This window comes from Coregonus clupeaformis, chromosome 10, assembly GCF_020615455.1.
Source record: "Coregonus clupeaformis isolate EN_2021a chromosome 10, ASM2061545v1, whole genome shotgun sequence".
Taxonomy (NCBI): domain Eukaryota; kingdom Metazoa; phylum Chordata; class Actinopteri; order Salmoniformes; family Salmonidae; genus Coregonus; species Coregonus clupeaformis.
Window position 1 is genome coordinate 1,644,401 of NC_059201.1, and position 20,013 is coordinate 1,664,413.

Below are 20,013 nucleotides of genomic sequence, written 5' to 3' on the forward strand. Positions count from 1 at the left end.
ACATTCCATTCCGTTCTAATCAGAAGTATTGATAAGGTTACAGAATGAGATATATTGTTTGGGTCCCATTCCCTTAGGTGTCTGCGGGTGGGTAGGGTTTTCTTCTGCCTTGTGCAGGTCTGCAGCCAGACACCTCATTTAGCTCATGTCAGCACCACTACAATCAGCTTCTCACTCACACTGTTCAGACCATAGACCGGGGGTGGTACACAACCACACTCTCTCTCTCTCCCTTCCCTGCCGCCTCCCTTCCTGCATCAGCGCCACCACACCATGTTTTCTACCACTGATGAGTGTTGCTTACAAAAAAAATATATATATATTCTGGTGAATTCGATGCAGGAAGCCGTGGTTTATAAGGACATAATAGGCTAGATTCAGACGGAGACTCGCGGGGTTCGGAGCTTTACGTATTTTCCAACCGACTTTGTCACCCTATTTAAAACACGTGCCTTCCAATCCCTGCTCTCCTCCGATTCGCGCATCAAATTAATTGATCAGGGGAAGAAAAGCTGTTTTATGTCGACATCCTCAGAGGTTCCCTCTGCCTTTTACCTCTAATTTGTTGGTATTGGATTTACACCCCCCCCCCCCCCCCCAGATTAATAAGCATTATTTTAGTCAGGATGGTCTCATCCTAAATCGTGTTTCATCTTATCCCACTCAAAAGGGGAGTTTATGATGACTGCATTGTTGTGGTTGTTGCCGTTCTAGAGACAGGAGAGGAGGGATGCAAGGCTGTTGCTGCCTGACCGACACGCGGCTCACTGTTTTCTCACTGGTCCGGGAATGTAAGACTGTCTCCAGGTGGGATTTACTACAGCCGGTGGGAAGGAACGCAGCGTGTTGTATGGGCAGACAATTTACAGCATTTCCCCCCCAAAAAACTGCGTTGGTTGTATACATTTGCATATGATTGAACCATATCATTGAACTGCTCCTGAACCATCTCAACTTCTTCAGTCCTTTCTTTGTTTTTGCAAGCCTGGAAGAGAGAAATAGAGAGAGAGAGAGAGAGACCAATCGGGATTGAAATCTATATATGCCTGTAGATGTGGGACTCTATCGGACATACTGTATGTTTGAGTTATCACATGGACCGTTTTGAAGGGAAATTGAGCGCGAAATAGACGACTTCATTGTGAAGAATGTATTGGTAGCCTATATGGTAGATAGTGTTATTTTGTTGGGGGGCTCAGTGACGCAACATTTCATTCTGCCTGGATGAGGATGAACATCCATGCGTAGTAGGGCGTGAACTCACAGAGTCAGAGTCAGTACCCTCCTTTCTTCCTATTGTTAATAACAACACCTCGTCTAGGCTACTATACCCCTCTATTTCCCATTCCTTCACGCTGATACCGTACCGCCTCGTCATGGATCTCAAACCGGACTCGGAAGAGATGGTGGACTCTTTCAAGCAACCTCCGGCGATTGAAGTTTTCGCCAGCAGGTCGACTCTCCATGGCATCTCGCACATGTTCACTTATGAACGGATCTGCATCAAGCAGTGCCTGTGGATCTTGTTCTTCCTGGGTTCTCTCGGGTTCCTGGTCCTGGTGTGTGTGGACCGGGTCCAGTTCTACTTACAGTACCCCCATGTCACTAAATTGGACGAGATAGCGACACCGCTGATGATCTTCCCAGCAGTCACCTTCTGCAACCTCAACACGTTTCGCTTCGGCCAGGTGACACGCAACGATCTGTACCATGCCGGAGAGCTCCTTGCTCTACTCAATGGAAGGTGTGTGTCATGTCATTATGTTTTGTGTGTGTGTGTGTGTGTGTGTGTGTGTGTGTGTGTGTGGGGGGGGTGTATAACACAATGGAGCCACAACAGTTCCACTTAGCTGTTCAACTTAACCAGTTAGCGCTCAACCAGTTAGCTCTTTAACTTAACCAGTTAGCTGTTCAATTTAACATGTTAGCTGTTCTGTTAGCTGTTCAGCTTAACCAGTTAGCTGTTCAACTCAACAAGTTAGCTGTTCAACTCAACCAGTTAGCTGTTCAACTTAACATGTTAGCTGTTCTGTTAACTGTTCAGCTTAACCAGTTAGCTGTTCAACTCAACCAGTTAGCGCTTAACCAGTTAGCTGTTCAACTCAACCAGTTAGCGCTTAACCAGTTAGCTGTTCAACTCAACCAGTTAGCGCTTAACCAGTTAGCTGTTCAATGTTCAACTTAACCAGCCTGGCAGTATCCTGCTTCTGTACACTACCAGTCAAAAGTTTTAGAACACCTACTCATTTAAGGGTTTTTCTTTCTTTTTACTATTTTCTACATTGTAGAATAATAGTGAAGACATCAAACCTATTAAATAACACATATGGATTCATGTAGTAACCAAAAGAGTGTTAAACAAATCAAAATATATTTTATATTTGAGATTCTTCAAATAGCCACCATTTGCCTTGATGACAGCTTTGCACACTCTTGGCATTCTCTCAACCAGCTTCATGAGGTAGTCACCTGGAATGCATTTCAATTAACCGGAAAAACCCTTGAATGTGTTCTAATACTTTGGACCGGTAGTGTACACAAACAACATGGTGGAGACATGCAAAACCTTTTAAAGCATTATGTATTTCTAACCCTGATACAGCTTACCTCACACTTAGGGAACAAGGGTAGAACATGTGTGAGGGCGTACAGGGTTACAGTAACTCTTTGTGATATAATGAATAAGCAGGTAGCCTAGCAGTTAAGAGTGTTGGGCCGGTAACCGAAAGGTCGCTGGTTCGAATCTCCGACCCTACTACGTGAAATATCTGTTGATTTGCCCTAATTGCTGCTGTAAGTAGCTCTGGATAAAGAGTGTCTGCTAACATGTAAACTATTTATAAATGATTAATAAATAAGGATTATATTATTTGTAAGCATGACCTCATGCTGTGGTGAAACCGGTTTGAAAACATAAAGAGTTACTGCTTTTAAACAGGAAGCACATTTCTGACCTTTGGCCACTAATTGGTCTTGACCAATCAGATCTTTTTAAACCATTAGTCTGAATAGCAACCATGAAGTTCATACTCATTTTTATTTATTTTATTTTAGTCATTTAGCAGACGCTCTTATCCAGAGCGACTTACATGAGCAATCATGGTTAAGTGCCTTGCTTAAGGGCACATCAACAGATTTTTCACCTAGTCGGCTCGGGGATTAGAACCAGCGACCTTTCGGTTACAGGCACAACGCTCTTACCCACTAAGCTACCTGCCGCCCATTCTATTCACTTCTGTATCTGTATGCCCAGTGAGCACTTTTGCTCATAGGGTGTGAATATCACCACAGGAACTGAAGAAAGCAATATACTATTTATAATATGAGATCCAAATCCCTTACCATACATATCTGTTTTTTAAATTTAATTTGATGTGGTATTTACTTTAGATTTCACACCTTTCACATCTTCTATTTCCATACCTCCATCTCTCCTTTCCTTTCCCTCGATAAACAATAGACGTGGCAATCAACATAAAAAGCTGATTTACTTTCACAGAGCCTCATTTGACTGATTGTCATCTCTGTCTGTATTCAGGGAAATCAGTCACGTTAGACTGTAGGAGTTAGGGGGAGAAACCACCAGGACATTCAGGTCTAACATATCCCTTTACATATTGATTTAAGTATTTTGGATGTACCTCAAGTGTCTTTAGAATGATGTTTAGTCATTACTTTAGAGAACTAATGTTGCTTTTACGTCTGTGATTTTTGTATGATTTTTTATTAGGATCCCCATTAGCTGACGGCAATGGCGACAGCTAGTCTTCCTGGGGTCCAACACATAACGAAAAATACATTACAGACAAAAGACTTACAACACACCGTTTCAGAACTGTATGGGATTCTATAGGATGTACTGAACAAGAGGTTTTGGACTCTCTCCTTGACATTGAATCAGTTGTTTGTCGTCAGATTGTGCTTTGTGCGTATATCCATTATTTTTCTACACACGTGCGCGCACACACACACACACACACACACACACACACACACACACTATGCCATTATTAAACAGCTACCAAAGGCCTTTGCTGCACATTACTTCATGTGTAGTTTTAGCATATTGATCACCACTGCTCTTTTGCCTAAGGCCATGTAAGTACACTACTTCTGTGGTAGCAGACTACATGTAAAATAAATACTTCTGTGGTAGCAGGCTACATGTAAGAACAATACTTCTGTGGTAGCAGGCTACATGTAAGAACGCTACTTCTGTGGTAGCAGGCTACATGTAAGAACAATACTTCTGTGGTAGCAGGCTACATGTAAGAACAATACTTCTGTGGTAGCAGGCTACATGTAAGAACACTACTTCTGTGGTAGCAGGCTACATGTAAGAACAATACTTCTGTGGTAGCAGGCTACATGTAAGAACACTACTTCTGTGGTAGCAGGCTACATGTAAGAACACTACTTCTGTACAGTGAGGGGGAAAAAGTATTTGATCCCCTGCTGATTTTGTACGTTTGCCCACTGACAAAGACATGATCAGTCTATAATTTTAAAGGTAGGTTTATTTGAACAGTGAGAGACAGAATAACAACAACAAAATCCAGAAAAATGCATGTCAAAAATGTTATAAATTGATTTGCATTTTAATGAGGGAAATACGTATTTGACCCCTCTGCAAAACATTACTTAGTACTTGGTGGCAAAACTCTTGTTGGCAATCACAGAGGTCAGACGTTTCTTGTAGTTGGCCACCAGGTTTGCACACATCTCAGGAGGGATTTTGTCCCACTCCTCTTTGCAGATCTTCTCCAAGTCATTAAGGTTTCGAGCCTGACGTTTGGCAACTCGAACCTTCAGCTCCCTCCACAGATTTTCTATGGGATTAAGGTCTGGAGACTGGCTAGGCCACTCCAGGACCTTAATGTGCTTCTTCTTGAGCCACTCCTTTGTTGCCTTGGTCGTGTGTTTTGGGTCATTGTCATGCTGGAATACCCATCCACGACCCATTTTCAATGCCCTGGCTGAGGGAAGGAGGTTCTCACCCAAGATTTGACGGTACATGGCCCCGTCCATCGTCCCTTTGATGCGGTGAAGTTGTCCTGTCCCCTTAGCAGAAAAACATCCCCAAAGCATAATGTTTCCACCTCCATGTTTGACGGTGGGGATGGTGTTCTTGGGGTCATAGGCAGCATTCCTCCTCCTCCAAACACGGCGAGTTGAGTTGATGCCAAAGAGCTCCATTTTGGTCTCATCTGACCACAACACTTTCACCTAGTTCTCCTCTGAATCATTCAGATGTTCATTGGCAAACTTCAGACGGGCCTGTATATGTGCTTTCTTGAGCAGGGGGACCTTGCGGGCGCTGCAGGATTTCAGTCCTTCACGGCGTAATGTGCTACCAATTGTTTTCTTGGTGACTATGGTCCCAGCTGCCTTGAGATCATTGACAAGATCCTCCCGTGTAGTTCTGGGCTGATTCCTCACCGTTCTCGTGATCATTGCAACTCCACGAGGTGAGATCTTGCATGGATCCCCAGGCCGAGGGAGATTGACAGTTCTTTTGTGTTTCTTCCATTTGCGAATAATCGCACCAACTGTTGTCACCTTCTCACCAAGCTGCTTGGCGATTGTCTTGTAGCCCATTCCAGCCTTGTGTAGGTCTACAATCTTGTCCCTGACATCCTTGGAGAGCTCTTTGGTCTTGGCCATGGTGGAGAGTTTGGAATCTGATTGATTGATTGCTTCTGTGGACAGGTGTCTTTTATACAGGTAACAAGCTGAGATTAGGAGCTCTCCCTTTAAGAGTGTGCTCCTAATCTCAGCTCGTTACCTGTATAAAAGACACCTGGGAGCCAGAAATCTTTCTGATTGAGAGGGGGTCAAATACTTATTTCCCTCATTAAAATGCAAATCAATTTATAACATTTTTGACATGCGTTTTTCTGGATTTTTTTGTTGTTATTCTGTCTCTCACTGTTCAAATAAACCTACCATTAAAATTATAGACTGATCATTTCTTTGTCAGTGGGCAAACGTACAAAATCAGCAGGGGATCAAATACTTCTTTCCCTCACTGTAAGAACACTACTTCTGTGGTAGCAGGTTACATGTAAGAATGTCACACATACAATCTCCATCTCCATACAGAACTATTTCTCTCTCATTCTCTCTTTCTCTATGTCTCTCTCAATTCAATTTCAATTTCAATTTCAATTTAAGGGCTTTATTGGCATGGGAAACGTATGTTAACATTGCCAAAGCAAGTGAAGTAGATAGTAAACAAAAGTGAAATAAACAATAAATATTAACAGTAAACCTTACACTCAGAAGTTCCAAAAGAATTAAGACATTTCAAATGTCATATTATGTATCTCTCTCTCTCTCTCTCTCTCTCTCTCTCTCTCTCTCTCTCTCTCTCTCTCTCTCTCTCTCTCTCTCTCTCTCTCTCTCTCTCTCTCTCTATTTCTCTCTCTCTCTCTTACTTTCTCTCTCTCTCTTACTTTCTCTCTCTCTCTTTCTCTTACTTTCTCTCTCTGTCTCTCTATTTATCTCTCTCTCTCTCTCTCTCTCTCTCTCTCTCTCTCTCTCTCTCTCTCTCTCTCTCTCTCTCTCTCTCTCTCTCTCTCTCTCTCTCTCTCTCTCTCTCTCTCTCTCTCTCTATCTCTCTCTCTCTCTCTCTCTCTCTCTCTCTCTCTCTCTCTCTCTCTCTCTCTCTCTCTCTCTCTCTCTCTCTCTCTCTCTCTCTCTCTCTCTCTCTCTCTCTCTCTCTCTCTCTCTCTCTCTCTCTCTCTCTCTCTCTCTCTCTCTCTCTCTCTCTCTCTCTCTCTCTCTCTCTCTCTCTCTCTCTCTCTCTCTGACCTTGATGTTCACATTACTACTAACCTTGGGGAAATTTTTAATGCATTGTATTTAATCGCTCCAAGGTGTTTGCAGGAATATGTACATCTCAGCTAACACAATCCTTCTAGCGAGGCCTAAGGAAGGAAGGAAACCTCTAGGATTCTGAAAACTCCTCTCCTGTATAGTACGATAAGCTGGGATGGCAAGGAGGCTTTAGTTTAACTCCATAGTGCCAGAAAAACGTTACCTGGTCCATGGGCTTTACAGAGCTGACCAGTCTCGGCAGTCAGTCCATTACATGCTCATAAAGAGGTGTTGTTATTGCAAAAATATGAAAACAAAGTCATGCAGTATGAAATGAAAAAGGTAAAGCTGAGCAGAGCAGCAATGGTGTCCTCTAAATTAGCCTGAGATAGAAGGGAGACAGAAGGAGAGAGAGAGAGAGAGAAATATGAGTGTAGAGAGAGTGGAGCCGACTCAGAGAGAAGGAAAGAGGGAGCAAGAGGAGAGAGAGAGGGATGACAAGCAGAAGCAATTAACCAGTGTCTGGTAAGCTGTGTGATAAACAAGCCTTTATCCCAGTGTAATTAGTGGTGTTTGTGAAACCACAGTGGCAGCGTCCCAAATGGCACCCTATTCCCTATATAGTCCCAAATGGCACCCTATTCCCTATATAGTCCCAAATGGCACCCTATTCCCTATATAGTTCACTACATTTGACCAGGGCCCAGGAACTTGCATTTGGAATGCAAGTTCAAGTTGTATTCTTAGTCGTATGTACAGGATAAGCATGATAGACACCTTCCAACGAAATGCTTACTTGCAGGTTCCTTTTCGGCAATGCAACAACAATAATAAATAATAAAATGCACCAAATGCACCCAAAATGCACCGTGTTGTGGTGCTGATAAAGGTGTGGTTACCTTGCGCTCTCTGAATAAATGTAATTCAACCGCTGAAAACCCTCCCACTTTCTGGCCAACTGATTTTCTCGTGTAGTTTTCATTCAATAGGGTTTTCAGTACATTTATTTTAAGCCATCCCTTTAAATAGAATATATAGAGAGAACGGGTTCAGAATATATGGATCAATGAAACAATGCCATCTATGCATCTTCATCTTCGTTTCACCACCAACTGGAAGATTACAAAATTCTCTGATCTTGTAGATTATTTAGGCAAATGTTAGGGTTAGGAAAGTATGTATGAATCATAAAAAAACAGGTTTGGAGAGCCTTTACGCACAAAATATATTGGTGAATACAAAATACAGTCGTTTGATTCATCCTGAAAGTTGTCATATTCAAGTTCAATTCATGGAATATTGGAAGGTGGAAAAAAGTGTACAATAGCGGTTAAACAATAGTCCTATACATCTACCCTAGTTCTCACTAATCATGGAACTGTATGACAACGGTCCAGTCGTCGTGAACCGTGCGCCAGGCTCCAGGTTTAACCTGCTACGTGTGGTCTGAGTTCCATAATGATTCAAATAGGCTATGTGTCGCACATTATTGCACATCGTTCGCCTAATATGATCCACTAATGCTAGCGACCCTCAGGAACAACTTGGACGTGACAGAGGAAATAAAGTTAAACGGAATGGAATGAAGCAAAATGGATGCTACAAATGGAAGAAAACTAACACTAAAGTGACAGTTATAAATGTATGTGGGTACTACTGACCGTGGCTCCCGATAGTGGCTAATATTTAACATGATATAAACATTGTTAAATAAAATGGAGAAAAGCCCGGACATAGGATATAATTAAAACGTTCTAAAGCGCATACGTCAACTTGGCAGGTTCGGCCCTACAGAAGCCTATAGCTTAGGTGTCCAAATTACATCCACGCATATTATGAGGGCACACAATAGAAATTCTGAATAACGGCACAGTTATTTATATCTACTTCACTGTGGAAAAGGGTCCGCAATACATGTCATGTTGATATGATTTTCAGTTTGCTTCCATATGGCTGGTTTCAAATTATTCTCCAGGGATCATAAGAAAAAATAAATCTTAAACAATTGCTATGTGTATTTACAATCTATTTTTCCAAACGGATTACTCATTTACCTAGGTCTTATCAATAGCTCTTATCAAATTATAAATTACAGTGCATGGCGAATGCTGTTATTTCTATTGGGGAAAATAAAGAAGATGCTTTTTCGACATGGGACCGGCAGGTTCGCTCGACCATAATCATGGTTTCCTCTCGCGTAAAGGTGTTGTAATTATGAGGGAATGAAGTCAAGGTCAGAATATGGCTTATCTGTAGACCGTACGGCGCTAACTACAGAGTGTAGTACGTACGGCCCAGTACATCACTTGGGGCCGAGCTCCCTGCCATCGGAATAGGATTTTATTGCACTGACAGACATGACTCAGGCCTGGACTCTACACAGACCGGTGCGCCATAACCAATCAGAGCTGCAGTAGGCCTATATGCAAATAGCCATTTCCATACAGTGGGGAAAATAAGTATTTAGTCAGCCACCAATTGTGCAAGTTCTCCCACTTAAAAAGATGAGAGAGGCCTGTAATTTTCATCATAGGTACACATCAACTATGACAGACAAAATGAGGAAAAAAAATCCAGAAAATCACATTGTAGGATTTTTAATGAATTTATTAGCAAATTATGGTGGAAAATATGTATTTGGTCAATAACAAAAGTTTCTCAATACTTTGTTATATACCCTTTGTTGGCAATGACACAGGTCAAACGTTTTCTGTAAGTCTTCACAAGGTTTTCACACACTGTTGCTGGTATTTTGGCCCATTCCTCTATGCAGATCTCCTCTAGAGCAGTGATGTTTTGGGGCTGTCGCTGGGGAACACAGACTTTCAACTCCCTCCAAAGATTTTCTATGGGGTTGAGATCTGGAGACTGGCTAGGCCACTCCAGGACCTTGAAATGCTTCTTACGAAGCCACTCCTTCGTTGCCCGGGCGGTGTGTTTGGGATCATTGTCATGCTGAAAGACCCAGCCACGTTTCATCTTCAATGCCCTTGCTGATGGAAGGAGGTTTTCACTCAAAATCTCACGATACATGGCCCCATTCATTCTTTCCTTTACACGGATCAGTCGTCCTGGTCCCTTTGCAGAAAAACAGCCCCAAAGCATGATGTTTCCACCCCCATGCTTCACAGTAGGTATGGTGTTCTTTGGATGCAACTCAGCATTCTTTGTCCTCCAAACACGACGAGTTGAGTTTTTACCAAAAAGTTATATTTTGGTTTCATCTGACCATATGACATTCTCCCAATCCTCTTCTGGATCATCCAAATGCACTCTAGCAAACTTCAGACGGGCCTGGACATGTACTGGCTTAAGCAGGGGGACACGTCTGGCACTGCAGGATTTGAGTCCCTGGCGGCGTAGTGTGTTACTGATGGTAGGCTTTGTTACTTTGGTCCCAGCTCTCTGCAGGTCATTCACTAGGTCCCCCTGTGTGGTTCTGGGATTTTTGCTCACCGTTCTTGTGATAATTTTGACCCCACAGGGTGAGATCTTGCGTGGAGCCCCAGATCGAGGGAGATTATCAGTGGTCTTGTATGTCTTCCATTTCCTAATAATTGCTCCCACAGTTGATTTCTTCAACCCAAGCTGCTTACCTATTGCAGATTCAGTCTTCCCAGCCTGGTGCAGGTCTACAATTTTGTTTCTGGTGTCCTTTGACAGCTCTTTGGTCTTGGCCATAGTGGAGTTTGGAGTGTGACTGTTTGAGGTTGTGGACAGGTGTCTTTTATACTGATTACAAGTTCAAACAGGTGCCATTAATACAGGTAAAGAGTGGAGGACAGAGGAGCCTCTTAAAGAAGAAGTTACAGGTCTGTGAGAGCCAGAAATCTTGCTTGTTTGTAGGTGACCAAATACTTATTTTCCACCATAATTTGCAAATAAATTCATTAAAAATCCTACAATGTGATTTTCTGGAGAAAAAAAATTCTCAATTTGTCTGTCATAGTTGACGTGTACCTATGATGAAAATTACAGTTCTCTCTCATCTTTTTAAAGTGGGAGAACTTGCACAATTGGTGGCTGACTAAATACTTTTTTCCCCCACTGTATATGGATTTGTTGCCATTCACTTAGAACTGGACTTTTACAGCATGAGCGGTCACGATTGTTATGCACTTGTTTTGAGATCAAAGCGAGAGCTGCGTGTAGCCACGTGTGCACATTTGTTCATATTCTTTGCTAGCTAGTGAGTTATTAGCCCAGTTATAGCTAATTTGTAGTAGGTAGGACACCAGAGTGGTGGTAGGCATGAAGGCGAACTTGGACGAGAACAGAACACCTCTCGTCCCTTTGACGCCAGTAGTGCAGGTGGGAGCACAGGCTTGTTCTTTCGAACCGTGCCAACCATGGTGATGTTCCTCTGGAGGAGCTGCTGACCGAGTTCATAAGAGGTGAAGAAATTGTCACATGTGACATTGCGCCCCCCCCAAGTCCCTCGGTCACGTCAAGCACGACCCGCAGCCCCTGCTTCTTCTCTGGGCCTCCGCCGGTGGGCTTGCTGGTGTAGACTTGCATCTTCCAGGCGTAGCTGGATTTCGCGTCGCAGTCCACCCATGACTTGATCCCGTATTTGGCCGGCTTGCTTGGCATATACTGCCGGAAAGGACAATGGCCTTTGGGATGGGGGGGGACGGGAAAGAAGAGATTGTTAGCAATCTTCGTCGCCAAGTGCTACTATTATTACTACGAGTGTTGGTGTGTCACAGAACACAGGCACAGAGGTTACGGTCATCAGAGGTGGTGGTCAGAGGTGGTGGTCAGAGGTGGTGGTCAGAGGTGGTCAGAGGTGGTGGTGGTCAGAGGTGGTGGTCAGTGGTGGTGGTCAGAGGTGGTGGTCAGAGGTGTGTGTGTAAAAGAAACACACAGAATAATTTTATTACGTACACTACCTCTAAATGAAACCAGTTGCTCGTCCACTGTCACCTCAGGCCCTGGGTTGTAGAGACGCGGCAGCCGCTCCACCCACTTGTCCCACACCTCTCTTATGGCTGCCAATTTGTCAGTCGCGTGTCTCGCGGGTCGAACCGTAGCAGTCTCGAGTACGTGTGAAACACTTTGAGTGGCATGGTGGCACGGAATATCGCCCTTCCGCTCTCTGCGTCCCACAGACTGGCAGCCGCCTCGCCGCGGACCTGTACACGCCGGCTAAGATCAGCAGCCCTATGTAGGCACGTAGGTCGGTCTCGTCCATCCCTTTCCAGTCGTCTCTGTATTTTCGAACACCCAGATTTGTCATGTCCACCACGATCTCTTCTATTGCTCGTGTGATGAACAGGTGGAACGTCGACGCCGTGTCACGGGCCTGGCCAACCGCATACGGCGTAGGTCCGCCGGGGATCGGGGTCGTCGTCGCCGCCTCGTTCTCTGCCATCCTGCCCGCTCTCTCGTATGCCACTGAGGACCATTTGATTTGGCTGTTTTTTTGTCATGAACATCTCTCCTTCGCCCTCGCACGTTTCCTCCTCTCGCTCTTCCTCTGAACATGAGGACGACGCGGCGAGTTGAATTCCTCGTCGTCTTCCTCTTCTGACACGTCCTCAGCATCCTCAGCTTCATCCTCCTCTTCTTCTTCTTCGTCTTCTTCTTCTTGCTCCAGGTTTGATGAACATATCTGCTCTAGGACCTGTCCGGCGGTGAACAAACGGCCACTCATCGCTTCGGCCGGCGCCTTGGCTCTGCTGTGTCGACGCAGCCTGTCTTCTTTGGGGAGCCCACAGCCTCCTTACATGGTCAGGAGTGTCGACCAACCACGGTCTGTCACTAATAATAATTTTGACCCAAGGACAACGGGACGGTTATTATGAAAAATATCACTTTTCACCAGGGTGATGCCACCCAGAGTAGGGAAGCATATAAGAGGGTATTGGAGCCTGATGGTATTGGAGCATTGGAGCCTGATGGTATTGGAGCCTGATGGTATTGGAGCCTGACGGTATTGGAGCCTGACGGTATTGGAGCCTGATGGTATTAGAGCCTGACGGTATTGGAGCCTGACGGTATTGGAGCCTGATGGTATTAGAGCCTGACGGTATTGGAGGCAGGGTGCTCAAAAACTGTGCTAGACAACTCAGTGGCATATTTTCCTTGATCGTCCAGCTGTCACTGCAACAGCAAAGGGTCCTTGTAGTCTGGAAGGAGTAGGTCCCTGTAGTCTGGAAGGAGTAGGTCCCTGTAGTCTGGAAGGAGTAGGTCCCTGTAGTCTGGAAGGAGTAGGTCCCTGTAGTCTGGAAGGAGTAGGTCCCTGTAGTCTGGAAGGAGTAGGTCCCTGTAGTCTGGAAGGAGTAGGTCCCTGTAGTCTGGAAGGAGTCGGTCCCTGTAGTCTGGAAGGAGTAGGTCCCTGTAGTCTGGAAGGAGTCAGTCCCTGTAGTCTGGAAGGAGTCGGTCCCTGTAGTCTGGAAGGAGTCGGTCCCTGTAATAATAATAATAATATGCCATTTAGCAGACGCTTTTATCCAAAGCGACTTACAGTCATGTGCGCATACATTTTTACGTATGGGTGGTCCCGGGGATCGAACCCACTACCCTGGCGTTACAAGCGCCATGCTCTACCAATTGAGCTACAGAGGACTGGAAGGAGTCATTGGCAGTACCAGTTGCCAAGGTCAAATCCCCCCAAATCTGAAATGATTACAGACCTGTAGCCTTTACCTCACTGACCATGAAAGCCTTTGAACATATTGTTAAGGGTGAGAATATGGCCAAAGTCCAGGACTGGTAAGACCCATTGCAGTTTGCTTATAGGGTTAGGAGAGGGGTGGAAGAAGCTACTATCACTGTTCTTAACTCTCTCCTGAAACATCAATCAAACAGGAAAAATCGTCAGTACAGAGACAAAGTGGAGTCGCAATTCAACGGCTCAGACATGAGGCGTATGTGGCAGGGTCTACAGACAATCACGGATTACAGAGGGAAAACCAGCCACGTCGAGGACACCGATGTCTTGCTCCCAGACAAGCTAAACACCTTTGCCTGCTTTGAGGATAACACAGTGCCATCGACGCGGCCCGCTCCCAAGGACTGTGGGCTCTTGTTCTCCGTGGCCGACGTGAGTAAGACATTTAAGCGTGTTAACCCTCACAAGGCTGCCGGCCCAAACGGCATCCCTAGCCGCGTCCTCAGAACATACGCAGACCAGCTGGCTGGAGTGTTTACAGATATATTCAATCTCTCCCTATCCCAGTCTGCTGTCCCCACTTGCTTCAAGATGTCCACCATTGTTCCTGTACCCAAGAAAGGAAAGGTAACTGAACTAAATGACTATTGCCCCGTAGCACTCACTTCTGTCATCATGAAGTGCTTTGAGAGGCTAGTTAAGGATCATATCACCTCTACAATTGAGAGCATCCTGTCGGGCTGTATCACCGCCTGGTACGGCAACTGCACCGCCCGCAACCGCAGGGCTCTCCAGAGAGTGGTGCGGTCTGCCCAACGCATCACCGGGGGCACACTGCCTGCCCTCCAGTACACCTACAGCACCTGGTGTCACAGGAAGGCCAAAAAGATAATCAAGGACATCAACCACCCGAGCCACGGCCTGTTCACACCGCTATCATCCAGAAGGCGAGGTCAGTACAAGTGCATCAAAGTTGGGACCGAGAGACTGAAAAACAGCTTCTATCTCAAGGCCATCAGACTGTTCAATAGCCATCACTAGCCGGGTACCACCTGGTTACTCAACCCTGCACCATAGAGGCTGCTGCCCTATATACATAGACATGGAATCACTGGTCACTTTAATAATGGAACACTAGTCAATTTAATAATGTTTACATACTGCTTTACTCATTTCATATGTATATACTGCATTCTATTCTACTGTATTTGAGTCAATGCCACTCCGACATTGCTCGTCCTAATATTTATATATTTATATATTTCTTAATTCCATTATTTTACTTTTAGATTTGTGTGTATTGTTGTGAATTGTTAGATATTACCGCCGCTGTTGGAGCTGGGAACACAAGCATTTCGCTAAACCCGCGATAACATCTGCTAAACAAGTGTACGTGACCAATAACATTTGATTTGATTTGAGGGATGTAAGACCCGTGCCAGACTACTGTTTGTTGTCACCAAGAGGCTGCGTCCTTTCCCCTCTGTTGTCTGTACTGTGATTAATAACGACTCTAGACATGTTATTACGTTTGCAGACCACTCGGTTATCGTTAGTCTTTTACAGGATGAGGAGGTGAGCCATGGGCCAGTGGTGAAGGAATTTGTAGGATGGTGTGACCGCTCCTACTTAGAACTTAATGTCAAGAAAACCAAGGATAGGGCTATTGATTTCCGGAGGAGCTCACTGTCACCGATACAGACTGATAGATGGTGAGCCAGTGGAGACTGTTGACCGATACAGATATCTTGGCACTTTTCCTTGACAGCCAATGTTATCTGTGCAAAGGGAATGCTATTTGTGCAAAGGGAAATCAGCGCTTGTTCTTCCTGAGGGAACTCCTCAGTTTCTGGGTGAATAAGACGCTGATGACCATATTTTACAGATCGTTCATTGAATCCATTGTAGCATTCAATATGATCTGCTGTTTTGGCAATCTTAAACTTAAAGAGTAAGAACAGGCTTTTTAACATTGTTAAACTAAGTAGCAGGATCATTGGTTGGAACTGAACTGGCCTTTCTGACCTGTATCAGCCATCCATTCTGAGGGACTCCCAGCATTCCTTATTTGATTAATTTACGTTGCTTCCCTCAGAGATCAGATACAGGCTAAACTCCCATTCATGCCAGCTGCTATCAGCTTTCTCAATAAGATGTAGTAGTACTGTTAGTTGTGTACATATTGCTGTGTATTGTTCTTCTGTATATTTATTGGTAATGTGTTCGATATGTTTTTACTACCTGCTGCAAAATAATTTGCCCCCCCGGGGATAATAAAGACTGTACTCTACTAGCATGTTGTGATGAGGTGGTGTTGAAGGAGTCAGGCGCAGGAGGGTAAATCACAGAAACAGGCTTTAATCCGAAAAATACAGGTTACGCAGAAATGCGTCAAACACACTCCAGGGCACAAAACAGGTGCACTGGAAAATGCAAGGCACAAGGGAAAAATACTCCCGTCGATACAAAATACAAGAGCTCCACCGGGCTTCACTAACCTCCACAACAAACAATCACCCACAAGGACAAGGGGGCAGAGGGAACACTTATACACAGACTAATTAGGGGAATAGAACCAGGTGTGTGTGATGGACAAGACAATTGTGATGATGATTGGGGCGGCAGTGGTTAGTACTCCGGTGACGACGAACGCCGAAGCCTGCCCGAACAAGGAGGGGAAGTCGTGACACGTGTAATCAGTGTTTTCGTTTGCGTGTGTGTGTAAAGACGTGTTAACACATTGACTGTGTCTCTCCAAGTACTTGTCCGTCAAATACCCAGTCAGCTAACAGCAGGGGTTCTCTCCTCCTCCTCCTCCTCCTCCTCATCCTCCTCCTCCTCCTCCTCCTCCTCCTCCTCCTCTCCTCCAGAGAAGGCTAGATGCTTGTCGAAGCTGCTGAGGCAACATGGAGATGAGCTACAGTAATGTCTCTCAGAAGAAGACTTTGTCCTCTGTCTAAGCACTTTGGGCTGGTTTCCTGGACACATATTAACCCTAGTCCTGTACCTACAGTAAAAGCATACTCAATGCAGATTATCCATTAAAAGTGCTTTTTGGTCTAGGAATTGGCCTTATCATGGTCTGGGAAACTGTCCTTGTCACGCCCTGACTCAGGGGACTCTTGTATGTTGAGTCAGGTTGTGGATATTCTATGTTGTATTTTCTATGTTTGTGATCTAGGTTTTGTATTTCTATGTTTGGCTGGGTGTGTTTCCCAATCAGAGACAGCTGTCGCTCGTTGTCTCTGATTGGGGATCATACTTAGGCAGCCTATTGGCAATTATGGGTTGTGGGATCTTGTTCCGTGTTTAGGCTAGTTTTTGTGTTCAGCCTTTGGACTTAACGTTTCGTTTGGTTTGTTGTTTTGTCGTGTGTTTATCGTTGAAATAAACATGTATGCATATCACGCTGCGCCTTGGTCTGACCCGTCCTTAAACGAACGTGACAATCCTTTTTATGTTTCGCGAAGCAGCGATAAAGTGTTCTACTTTAAAAGAGGGTTTTGAGTCTGAAGTCAAGCTTTACAGTGCAGAACAATTGGGATCAATCAAGTTGATCGGCAGATGTTAGAGGATAATTTAATGGGAGAAAAAGCTGCTTCAATAATTGGAGCTGGCATGTGCTACTATAGTCATCGACTAACTAGAATTGTCCAAGTATGGAAGTCAGCAAAGCAGCGAAGCCATTCTTTCTAGGGCTGTCCCCGACAAAAAAAAATCTTGCCCGACCGAAAGTCATCTGTTCATTTGACCAATCATCTGTTCTTTCGACCAATCGATTGGTTGATTTTTTTAAACGTGTATTTTTCCATGTATAGACACACCCTTTGTGTTTTAATCAAACCAACTATATGCTTTGAGCTTGTCTGACGCTTTAAGCGCACTGTTTGATGAAATAAGACACAAATGCCTCGAGGGAGCCAGAGATGTAGATAACCAGAAGAAAATAACCTGACCCAACCATTCTCCTCCCTCTCCAGGTGGCTTTCGCAGATTCTGCCGTTACTCTCCTGAAGTTGCCTGTAATAGTCTACAAGAAGAGTCTGCAACCTTTCTAATGTGGAATGACAAATTATCTGACCATTTCTACGGATCTGCGTGCCAGTTATGGTTTTCGTATGCACATTTTCGTGGAAGAGTTTCATTTAATTTATAATAACGTCTTGTCATGTGATTAATCAAAATTCTATCCAAATCTAAATGAAAATGATGCAAACCTAAAAAAGTAACTTCTATTGCCATTGCCAACAATGTAAAAATAGCCTCCATAAAGCCAACAAATAAAAACAATACAGCCTGCAGGTAGAAAATATCCTGCTAAAAAATAAATATCCTATAAATCACGTTGGCTATGCATGGCCTGTCTGCAATGAACCTGAAACATTGTATCAACTATCAACTTGGGTCAGGCCTGAAGCTTGAGCTAGCAAACTTGCAACATTGCATAAAATATTCTGGGCCCTCAGAGTTTCCCCGTCAGTGAGCTCGGGACAGACACAGCTGTAGGCTATTTGCGCAAGGGATAAGAAGCAGTGCTTGACTTGGGTAGGAGCTCACCGGACCTGAGTACCGGCACCTCACATGTTCTACTGCTTGAGCTCCTGTTCCTCTTATAGAATATTAGCTCAAAAGTATTGTGGAGCTCCTGCACCTAAATATAAACAGTACCGGCACCCAAAATGAGTACCCGGCCCTATTTCAGTCCAAGTCAAGCACTGGTTGGCCTATTTTATGGCATTTCCACCGGATCAGAGCAGGACATTTTTACCTTTCATGCTGAGTGGTTATCGAAAGGTAGAGAGCTGGAAAGCTTTTTCAAATACATTGAGGAACTATTGTAAATCTCAATAGATGTAAAAACAGACTTCGTTCGCTTGCTGTTTTGAGGTGAAGAAAACATTACTTTGAGAAGCTCCACAGCTCATTAGTGGTGGTGCGTTAAGCCAATCAGAAAGACTATCAGATCCCCAAATGGGCACATTTATATACCTACATTTGCGCGCAGACCAGGTAGCCTATAGGCCATGCGTTCGTGTCCTTACTCAACATTGACAGGAGCGCTCCAAACAAAAGACAATGACTAAATTGGCAAAACTCGTAAATTGGAAGGAAATAAACCTAAATGTGTTATTCACAAGTGTAGCGTAGGTTGTGCGCTCTGCAAACAACGTGTCCCACTCCGACAATGACAACGGGAAGACTGTAATAATAATATTGAATGCATTAACAGAAATTACCGTAACCAAAGTAACAAACACTGTAGAATAGATATGATAGGAATTAACGGTAACTGTACTGCTGGTAATGCATGTAATGGGGAATTGATAGACACTAACAATCGAACGCAAACAATTCACACAATGAAGTCATAAAACAATGAATGCACAAATTGGCGGGAGAGAGTGCATTCTGGGCGCTGGTCAATCCGAGGTCTGCATTGGCCATGCAGCATTTACAGTGAAATGGCCTCAGCAGAAATCAGGGCATTCATACTTCTTGCGCTTCACTGAGCAGTGCAGAGCTGTTGTAAAAGGAGTCGTCAAGGAAGTGAGTTTCTGTTTATACAGGATGTACCGCCCCCACCTACCGTCAACCAATCATGTCAATGCAGAGCTATACAGAGCCCTCCGAGTTGTTACAACATTTGGGAGGTGCATGGCGATGCGGTAATGAGCTCGATTTGGCCTCTGCATGCCTCTGTTGGTCAACTGAGATTTGTATATATATATGTACAGTGAGGGAAAAAAAGTATTTGATCCCCTGCTGATTTTGTACGTTTTACCACTGACAAAGACATGATCAGTCTATAATTTTAATGGTAGGTTTATTTGAACAGTGAGAGACAGAATAACAACAACAAAATCCAGAAAAATGCATGTCAAAAATGTTATAACATTTGGATAGGGAGGACTGATATGGATAGATATGGATGACTGATATGGATAGAGAGGATTAATATGGATAGAGAGGACTGATCTGGATAAAGAGGATGGATATGGATGATTGATATTTTACATTCATTTTAGTCATTTAGCAGACGCTCTTATCCAGAGCGACTTACAGGAGCAATTAGGGTTAAGTGCCTTGCTTAAGGGCACATCGACAGATTTGTCACCTAGTCGGCTCAGGGATTAGAACCAGCGACCTTTCGATTACTGGCACAACGCACCCCCTAAGCTACCTGCCGCCCAGGATAGATATGATATGGATAGAGAGGATTGATATGGATAGAGAGGATTGATATGGATAGAGAGGACTGATATGGATAGAGAGGACTGATATGGATAGGGATAATTGAGTCACGGTAATTAGGCTTCTCCAAGACTGCACTATGATGCCACTAATGGTCATTAGCAGCCTACCAAACGGCCAGTCGCTAATGGCCTGGTACTCAGTGCTCCATTGTCCCTCAAATTTTTCTGACATCAATGCAAATGCAATCGAAAATCTAATCACACACTTCATGAGAGCCCTGGCATTCAGAGTTTGAGCGGAATAGGATCACCTGTTGTGCAGTGAGTCAGCTCCTCATAGCTGGTTGGTGCATGGAGTTAAATAAGTGTTCCTATAAACTCAAG

The 20,013-nt window shown here is 44.2% G+C and overlaps 1 protein-coding gene across 1 annotated transcript in view; it reads left to right on the top strand.

The window, feature by feature from the left end:
- Nucleotides 1–775: 775 nt before the first annotated feature.
- The window catches only part of LOC121574734 (acid-sensing ion channel 1-like), a 367,348-nt gene continuing 348,110 nt past the window's right edge, over nt 776–20,013 (top strand). The window contains exon 1 of the mRNA XM_041887285.2: nt 776–1,744. Within this exon, the coding sequence (XP_041743219.1) occupies nt 1,377–1,744 (368 nt within the window). The 5' untranslated portion in view covers nt 776–1,376. The remainder of the gene's footprint in view (nt 1,745–20,013) is intronic.